Below are 10,036 nucleotides of genomic sequence, written 5' to 3'. Positions count from 1 at the left end.
TTTCGTCTGTAAACTGTGATTGACTACATACTCCAGTACAGTAGGTGGCGGCATACACCCTTAACGTTTGTTTGCGGACCGCCATAATATTATACAAGATGGAGGAGGAAGAAGAAGAAGAAGAAGGAAAAAGAGGGGATTGTTTCACTGTTGCAACTTAGTGGTGCGACGATTAAATAAGCACTGAAAACAAAGGAAGCAACCAGAAAGAAAGTGATGATCGCACAGGTTCATAGATCATTGAGTACATCTATTTCTGAATAAAACAATTAGAATGGAGAAGGAGGCTGATTTATTCTACCGACAGCTGCCAAAAGTGGTAAGTAGCCGTCTATAATATATTCGATTTTTGACAAGACAATTAAGTTGATTTTTTTTTTTTTTTTAAGTTTAAACGTTCATGTTAGCTAGCTGACGTTAGCCGGCTTGGAGAAGCTGAGTTAAACGTTCAGCCTCTTATCGGTGGATTCATTGCTAAATATACAAATAAACAAATTTTTTCCAGTCTCTAAAAGACTACAATAAGTGTTTTGGGCGGTGCTCCGTCAAAGAGTTTTATAACTAAACCTAGACTAGAGCCTCCAATGAGAACAAATTAATCATAGTAGGCAGAGCAGGCAAGGTAGGCAAAGCCAAGCATGAGCTGGTGAGATCCTATTGGTGCATTCTAGCATTTATTTGCATATTTCCGTTAAGGAACGCCTACTTTGAAGTGCGCGTGTGCAGTAACTCCAATCGCCCTTGCACTCTTTCTAAACAATTTTTTGAAACTTTTATTCAAAGGGTAAAGTCGAACAAAACACAGTCCACTCTGTTTGTTACATATTCTAGTTTTTGAAACAGGAAACTGTATGGAGATGTTCCGTACAATGAGAAAATTCGCAGAATGTCGGCCAAAATCCATCTCATTCCATCTTCTCCCACTGCCAGCCACTGGGCTTCCTCCATCACCATATTTGGTAGTGAGTGAAACGCCAACCGGATGCTTTACATTAATATTTGGCTCATTGTTCTATCTGTGGCTTCTTGCTCTGGCCCCTGTCCCTTCCCCAAGGCAGGCTTTTTTGAAAAGGAGGCGGACACGAACAACAATCCTTTGGGCAAAACTGGGGGAAAAAAATGAAAAATTCTAATCAAACGTATTGGTCACATACACGTGTTTAGCAGGTGAAATTGGCATAGAATACAGTATATACATATGAGATGGGTGATGCAATATTTACACACAATTAAAGTGACTAAGATACCTGAGAATAGTATAGAGTACAGTTTATACATATGAGATGAGTAATGCAAGATAGAGACATTTCCTTAGAGTGGCCAGTGATTCTTAATCTATAAGGAATGGATTAGGCAGCAGCCTCTGATGTGCTGGAGATTGCTGTTTAACAGTCAGTGGTGTAGTATAGAATACAAGAATACATATGAAATGGGTGATGCAATATGTAAAAGTGACTAAGATACCGTAGAATAGTGTGGAGTGCAGTTTATACATAGAGTTGAAGTCGGATGTTTACATACACCTTAGCCAAATACATTTAAACATAGTTTTTCACAATTCCTGACATTTAATCCTAGTAAAAATGTCCTGTCTTAGGCCAGTAAGGATCACCACTTTCTTTTAAGAATGTGAAATGTCAGAATAATAGTAGCGAGAATGATTTATTTCAGCTTTTATTTCATCACATTCCCAGTGGGTAAGAAGTTTACATACACTCAATTAGTATTTGGTAGCATTGCCTTTTACATTGTTTAACTTGGGTCAAACATTTCAGGTAGCCTTCCACAAGCTTCCCACAATAAGTTGGGTGAATTTTGGCCCATTCCTCCCGACAGAGCTGGTGTAACTGAGTCAGGTTTGTAGGCCTCCTTGCTCGCACACGCTTTTTCAGTTTTGCCCACAAATTTTCCATAGGATTGAGGTCAGGGCTTTGTGATGGCCACTCCAATACCTTGACTTTGTTGTCCTTAAGCCATTTTGCCACAACTTTGGAAGTATGCTTGGGGTCATTGTCCATTTGGAAGACCCATTTGCGACCAAGCTTTAGCTTCCTGACTGATGTCTTGAGATGTTGCTTCAATATATCCACATCATTTTCTTGCCTCATGATGCCATCTATTTTGTGAAGTGCACCAGTCCCTCCTGCAGCAAAGCACCCCCACAAGATGATGCTGCCACCCCCGTGCTTCACATTTCTCCAAAAACGATGATATTTTTCCCCATGTGCAGTTGCAAACCGTAGTCTGGCTTTTTCATGGCAGTTTTGGAGCAGTGGCTTCTTCCTTGCTGAGCGGCCTTTCAGGTTATGTCGATATAGGACTTGTTTTACTGTGGATATAGATACTTTTGTACCTGTTTCCTCCAGCATCTTCACAAGGTCCTTTGCTGTGTTTCTGGGATTGATTTGCACTTTTTGCACCAAAGTACGTTCATCTCTAGGAGACAGAACGCGTCTCCTTCCTGAGCGGTATGACGGCTGCGTGGTCCCATGGTGTTTATACTTGCGTACTATTGTTTGTACAGATGAACGTGGTACCTTCAAGCATTTGGAAATTGCTCCCAAGGATGAACCAGACTTGTGGAGGTCTACAATTTTTTTCTGAGGTCTTGGCTGATTTCTTTTGATTTTCCCATGATGTCAAGCAAAGAGGCACTGAGTTTGAAGGTAGGCCTTGAAATACATCCACAGGTACACCTCCAATTGACTCAAATTATGTCAATTAGACTATCAGAAGCTTCTAAAGCCATGACATCATTTTCTGGAATTTTTCCAAGCTGTTTAAAGGCACAATCAACTTGTGTATGTAAACTTCTGACCCACTGGAATTGTGATATAGTGAATTATAAGTTAAATAATCTGTCTGTAAACAATTGTTGGAAAAATGACTTGTCATGCACAAAGTAGATGTCCTAACCGATTTGCCAAAATTATAGTTCGTTAACAAGAAATTTGTGGTTGAGTGGTTGAAAAACTAGTTTTAATGACTCCAACCTAAGTGTATGTAAACTTCCGACTTCAACTTTATTTCAGTCCAACAGGTTTGTACTCTAACTTCTTGAGTGTCTTCCTCTCTTCTCTACCCAGGAGCTTCATGCCCATCTCAATGGCTCTGTCAGCTTCTCAACCATCGAGAAACTCGTGGCTCGAAAGCCACATCTCAACATCGAACACGGCATGACTGCTATTCGCAGTGGTCAGCGGAGGACACTGGATGAGTACGTATGACAGAATTGATTGTTTGTTTCTTTTTCTGAGTCCATAGTGCATTGTATGGCACTTGTCATACAATATAATGTATGGCACTTGTCCAACTCATTCCACGGAGGGCAGAGTGTCTGCGGGTTTTCGCTCCTCCCTTGTACTTGATTTGAATTAAGGTTACTGCTTAGTAAGGAACTCCGCTAACCTGGTTGTCTAGGTCTTAATTGAAAACAAAAAACAACCTACACTAGCCCCAACATGAAATGTGTTTGACACCCCTGATGTATGTGCTCATGTGATCTCTCGGTCCCGTTCACCAGCACATGACGGACTAGTGGACTAGCTGCAATGATGGGACACAGTATAGATGAATGTTCAATCATTAAAGGGATATTAACAGCACTCCTAAAGATCTCTTTACAAGGAAGCTTAGCTAGCATAAAACCCACATGGAAATGAGATTCTTAGATTTGTTCATTTAAAATTTATTAGATTTTTTTTAAATATATATATTATGAATTGAAATTGATTTATGTCAAATATGCAGCTATCGAAAATATATGGGAATGTCTGCTCAATCCAACTGATCAAATTTTATTGGTCACATACACATGGTTAGCAGATGTTATTGTACCCGTATACAAGATGGCGCCGGAGGAGATGGCCGCCGTTTTACGGTCTCCTAACCAATTGTGCTGTTATGTGTTTTTTTTTGTAAATTATTTTGTACATAATGTTTCTGCAACCATATCTTACGGCAGAAAGGAGCTTCTGGATATCAGGACAGCGATCACTCACCTCGGATTAGATAGAGATTTTTTCAACAACAAGCAGGACTCACACGATATTCTCCAAACACCCCACAGGGCAGACATCCCAATTATTCGCAAAAGGAAGCAACGCAGAGGACGAAGAGCCGGATGCCTCGTCCGGACCCACAGAAGGCGAGTAGGAAAGCTGCCGTTACGTCAATATTACTCGCCAATGTGCAATCATTGGAAAATAAACTAGACGAGGTACGATCACGAATATCCTACCAACGGGACATCAAAAACTGTAATATCCTATGTTTCACGGAATCTAGCCCTTACGGAATCTTATATAGCCCTTCGTACATCAGCCCTCCCGGAATCTTATATAGCCCTTCGTACATCAGCTGATATCTCAAAGTGCTGTACAGAAACCCAGCCTAAAACCCCAAACAGCAAGCAATGCATGTGAAAGAAGCACGGTGGCTAGGAAAAACTCCCTAGGAAAAACTCCCTAGAAAGGCCAAAAACCTAGGAAGAAACCTAGAGAGGAACCAGACTATGAGGGGTGGCCAGTCCTCTTCTGGCTGTGCAGGGTGGATATTATAACAGAACATGGTCAAGATGTTAAAATGTTAATAAATGACCAGCATGGTCAAATAATAATAATCATAGTAGTTGTCGAGGGTGCAACAAGCACGTCCGGTGAACAGGTCAGGGTTCCATAGCCGCAGGCAGAACAGTTGAAACTGGAGCAGCAGCACGGCCAGGTGGACTGGGGACAGCAAGGAGTCATCATACCAGGTAGTCCTGAGGCATGGTCCTAGGGCTCAGGTCCTCCAAGAGAAAGACAGAAAGAGAGAATTAGAGAGAGCATATTTAAATTCACACAGGACACCGGATAAGACAAGAGAAATACTCCAGATGTAACAGACTGACCCTAGCCCCCCGACACATAAACTACTGCAGCATAAATACTGGAGGCTGAGACAGGAGGGATCAGAAGACACTGTGGCCCCATCCGATGATACCCCCGGACAGGGCCAAACAGGCAGGATATAACCCCACTCACTTTGCCAAAGCACAGCCCCCACACCACTAGAGGGATGTCTCCAACCACCAACTTACCGTCCTAAGACAAGGCCGAGTATAGCCCACAACGATCTCCGCCATGGCACAACCCAAGGGGGGGCGCCAACCCAGACAGGAAGACCACGTCAGTGACTCAACCCACTCAAGTGACGCACCCCTCCCATGGACGGCATGGAAGAACACTAGTAAGCCAGTGACTCAGCCCCTGTAAAAGGGTTAGAGGCAGAGAATCCCAGTGGAAAGAGGGGAACCGGCAAGGCAGAGACAGCAAGGGCGGTTCGTTGCTCCAGCCTTTCCGTTCACCTTCACACTCCTGGGCCAGACTATACTTAATCATAGGACCTACTGAAGAGATAAGTCTTCAGTAAAGACTTAAAGGTTGAGACTGAGTCTGCGTCTCTCACATTGGTAGGCAGACCATTCCATAAAAATTGAGCTCTATAGGAGAAAGCCCTACCTCCAGCCGTTTGCTTAGAAATTCTAGGGACAATTAGGAGGCCTGCGTCTTGTGACCGTAACGTACGTGTAGGTATGTACGGCAGGACCAAATCGGAAAGATAGGTAGGAGCAAGCCCATGTAATGCTTTGTAGGTTAGCAGTAAAACCTTGAAATCAGCCCTTGCCTTAACAGGAAGCCAGTGTAGGGAGGCTAGCACTGGAGTAATATGATCCAATTTTTTGGTTCTAGTCAGGATTCTAGCAGCCGTATTTAGCACTAACTGAAGTTTGTTTAGTGCTTTATCCGGGTAGCCGGAAAGTAGAGCATTGCAGTAGTCCAGCCTAGAAGTAACAAAAGCATGGATTAATTTTTCTGCGTCATTTTTGGACAGAAAGTTTCTGATTTTTGCAATGTTACGTAGATGGAAAAAAGCTGTCCTTGAAACAGTCTTGATATGTTCTTCAAAAGAGAGATCAGGGTCCAGAGTAACACAGAGGTCCTTCACAGTTTTATTTGAGACGACTGTACAACCATCCAGATTAATTGTCAGATTCAACAGAAGATCTCTTTGTTTCTTGGGATCTAGAACAAGCATCTCTGTTTTGTCCGAGTTTAAAAGTAGAAAGTTTGCAGCCATCCACTTCTTTATGTCTGAAACACAGGCTTCTAGCGAGGGCAATTTTGGGGCTTCACCATGTTTCATTGAAATGTACAGCTGTGTGTCGTCCGCATAGCAGTGAAATTTAACATTATGTTTTCGAATGACATCCCCAAGAGGTAAAATATATAGTGAAAACAATAGTGGTCCTAAAACGGAACCTTGAGGAACACCGACATTTACAATTGATTTGTCAGAGGACAAACCATTCACAGAGACAAACTGATATCTTTCCGACAGATAAGATCTAAACCAGGCCAGAACTTGTCCATGTAGACCAATTTGGGTTTCCAATCTCTCCAAAAGAATGTGGTGATCGATGGTATCAAAAGCGGCACTAAGATCTAGGAGCACGAGGACAGATGCAGAGCCTCGGTCTGACGTCATTAAAAGGTCATTTACCACCTTCACAAGTGCAGTCTCAGTGCTATGATGGGGTCTAAAACCAGACTGAAGCGTTTCGTATACATTGTTTGTCTTCAGGAAGGCAGTGAGTTGCTGTGCAACAGCTTTTTCAAAAATGTTTGAGAGGAATGGAAGATTCGATATAGGCCGATAGTTTTTTATAATTTCTGGGTCAAGATTCTGCTTTTTCAAGAGAGGCTTTATTACTGCCACTTTTAGTGAGCTTGGTACACATCCGGTGGATAGAGAGCCGTTTATTATGTTCATCATAGGAGGGCCAAGCACAGGAAGCAGCTCTTTCAGTAGTTTAGTTGGAATAGGGTCCAGTATGCAGCTTGAGGGTTTGGAGGCCATGATTATTTTCATCATTGTGTCAAGAGATATAGTACTAAAACACTTTAGTATCTCCCTTGATCCTAGGTCCTGGCAGAGTTGTGTAGACTCAGGACAATGGAGCTTTGGAGGAATACCCAGATTTAAAGAGGAGTCCGTAATTTGCTTTCTAATGATCATGATCTTTTCCTCAAAGAAGTTCATAAATTTATTACTGCTGAAGTGAAAGCCATCCTCCATTTGCGAAGGCTGCTTTTTAGTTAGCTTTGCGACAGTATCAAAAATAAATTTCGGATTGTTCTTATTTTCCTCAATTAAGTTGGAAAAATAGGATGATCGAGCAGCAGTGAGGGCTCTTCGATACTGCACGATACTGCACGGTACTGTCTTTCCAAGCTAGTCGGAAGACTTCCAGTTTGGTGTGGCGCCATTTCCGTTCCAATTTTCTGGAAGCTTGCTTCAGAGCTTGTGTATTTTCTGTATACCAGGGAGCTAGTTTCTTATGACAGATGTTTTTAATTTTTAGGGGTGCAACTGCATCTAGGGTATTGCGCAAGGTTAAATTGAGTTCCTCGGTTAGGTGGTTAACTGATTTTTTCCTCTGACATCCTTGGGTAGGCAGAGGGAGTCTGGAAGGCCATCAAGGAATCTTTGGGTTGTCTGAGAATTTATAGCACGACTTTTAATGCTCCTTGGTTGGGGTCTGAGCAGATTATTTGTTGCGATTGCAAACGCAATAAAATGGTGGTCCGATAATCCAGGATTTTGAGGAAAAACATTAAGATCCACAACATTTATTCCATGGGACAAAACTAGGTCCAGAGTATGACTGTGGCAGTGAGTAGGTCCAGAGACATGTTGGACAAAACCCACTGAGTCGATGATGGCTCCGAAAGCCTTTTGGAGTGGGTCTGTGGGCTTTTCCATGTGAATGTTAAAGTCACCAAAAATTAGAATATTATCTGCTATGACTACAAGATCCGATAGGAATTCAGGGAACTCAGTGAGGAACACTGCATATGGCCCAGGAGGCCTGTAAACAGTAGCTATAAAAAGTGAGTGAGTAGGCTGCATAGATTTCATGACTAGAAGCTCAAAAGACGAAAACGTCATTGTTTTTTTTTTTTGTAAATTGAAATTTGCCATCGTAAATGTTAGCAACACCTCCGCCTTTGCCGGATGCACGGTTCATTGTTTAGCTAGCTAGCTACATGTCTAAACAAAAGAATCCACTATGCAAGTAACTATTTCAATAGAGTGTTTATGATGTCACTGCGACAACTGTCAATTAGACGTAGCTGGTAAATTCACTAAAGTTATCTACTCCGATTTCAGAGCACTGTAATCTGATTGTGCCAGAGTGCAGAATAACTGACAACTTTACGAACGCTCAACACCCGTTGAATATGGCCGGTGTCAGTAAACGTTGGCAAAAAAATTGTAATTCAATTGTTGCCAGCAGCACAATTGCAGTCACCAACGCTCTGGATAACATAAAAATAGCCTAACCAGCATGTGAATCCTTAAAGAGATGGGTGGGGCTAAAGCTTAAAAGGGTGTGAACACTGTTGAATGGGTGTAGACAAAAGAACTCTCTAGTAGGTACCAAAACATTCAAGGGCCATTTTCTCAAAAGTGAGGTTTATCAACTTTCAAAGTAGAATTACTTTCCCATAGTGTATTATGTACAATTTTCTAGCTCTGAGTCTACTTTTATCCAATGTAAAAATCCCAATTTCAAATTTTGCTACATAAGACCGAATCGAGTCGGTCACAGACAGGTGTGTGCCTTTCCAAATCATGTCCAATCATTTGAATTTACCACAGGTGGACTCCAAGTTGTAAAACATCTCAAGGATGATCAATGGAAACAGGAGTCACCTGAGCTCAATTTCAAGTCTCATAGTAAATAAGTTATTTCTGTTTTTTTGATGAGGAAAAGGCTATAATGTAAAAGGGGAAGGGGTCTCAATACTTTCCAAATGCACTGTATATATTTTTTTACACATTTAATCCTTTATTTTTGTTGGCACAAAACTACCTTCATACTTCCATTAATTTATATGGGTTACCTTCAGATGAGTCTGTGACACTTGTGGTCCCGTTTGGATGCTACAGACGTTTTCGTGAGAATACTTATTTTTCTGGATGTCTCATGGTCTGACAAACACAGTTGTAGCTCGGCCACCTTCCACCGCAGAGGCGGAAGGCCGACGACATAGGTGGATGTGCTGGATTGAGACAGATGGGTATAAAAAACAGAAATCTCTAGCTTAAATCTACGGATTTTGATGGGGATTTTCTTATTTACATTTTAGTCATTTAGCAGACGCTCTTATCCAGAGCGACTTACAGTAGTGAATGCATACATTTCATACAATTTCATACATTTTTTTTGCTGGCCCCCCATGGGAATCGAACCCACAACCCTGGCGTTGCAAACACCATGCTCTACCAACTGAGCTACAGGGAAGGCTTATGTTACTTAGATTGACGCACGGGTATTAAGTACTTGGAAAACACTTGTCTCGCATTATCTTGGCTTCTGCTTATTCTCTTGAACTTCTCAACAATGAAAATACATTTCAGACAAAGGAAAACAAAGTGCTAACTGATGATGCGGAATCATCTATGACTTGGTCATTAATTTCACAGATAAGCCTTTTTGGAGCTCTAATGTTTCTTCCAAATCTTGTTTTGGCTGAAGCAGATTTAATGCTTTGTGGCTTAGTGCAAACTGCAGGCTCTGGTTTGTCATTGTTTACTTTTGAGTGGTCATTATCTTGGGGAGGCTCAGAGATGGAAAAGTAATTTACACTGTCCACAGAAGAGTGGGTGACGTCACTATCTTGGTAAATCACTACATCACTGAGGTCGCTGGCCAGTTCATCATCTGGATGAGTATTCTCAACTGCATCAGGTAATTCATCAGGTAACTCTTGTTCATCATTTTCAGCGGTTTGCATGAGCAAGTTCACTATCTGTGTATCACAGTCCTCATCGTCATCAGGTATACTTCCGATGATGATGATAATAAATGGGACTTGCATAGCGCTTTTGAAGTACCCAAAGTCGCTTTACAATTTAAAAAAAAATCTAAACAAAAACATCAGACTAAACAAAAACATGAATAAAGAGAGGAGTGGGCTCAAAGAAG

General features: G+C 41.7%; 1 protein-coding gene across 2 annotated transcripts in view; it reads left to right on the top strand.

Moving 5' to 3' along the window:
- The first annotated feature begins 38 nt into the window (after positions 1-38).
- mapda (N6-Methyl-AMP deaminase) overlaps positions 39-10,036 on the top strand; it is a 26,847-nt gene continuing 16,849 nt past the window's right edge. For both annotated transcript variants that reach the window (XM_045696839.2, XM_014147635.3), the window contains exons 1-2: positions 39-319; positions 3,087-3,217. In XM_045696839.2, coding sequence (XP_045552795.1) covers positions 275-319; positions 3,087-3,217 — 176 coding nt within the window. In that variant the 5' untranslated portion in view covers positions 39-274. The remainder of the gene's footprint in view (positions 320-3,086; positions 3,218-10,036) is intronic.

The sequence above is a fragment of the Salmo salar genome, chromosome 16, assembly GCF_965601325.2.
Source record: "Salmo salar chromosome 16, fSalSal1, whole genome shotgun sequence".
Lineage (NCBI taxonomy): Eukaryota > Metazoa > Chordata > Actinopteri > Salmoniformes > Salmonidae > Salmo > Salmo salar.
This window is presented reverse-complemented; position numbering and strand designations above follow the sequence as displayed.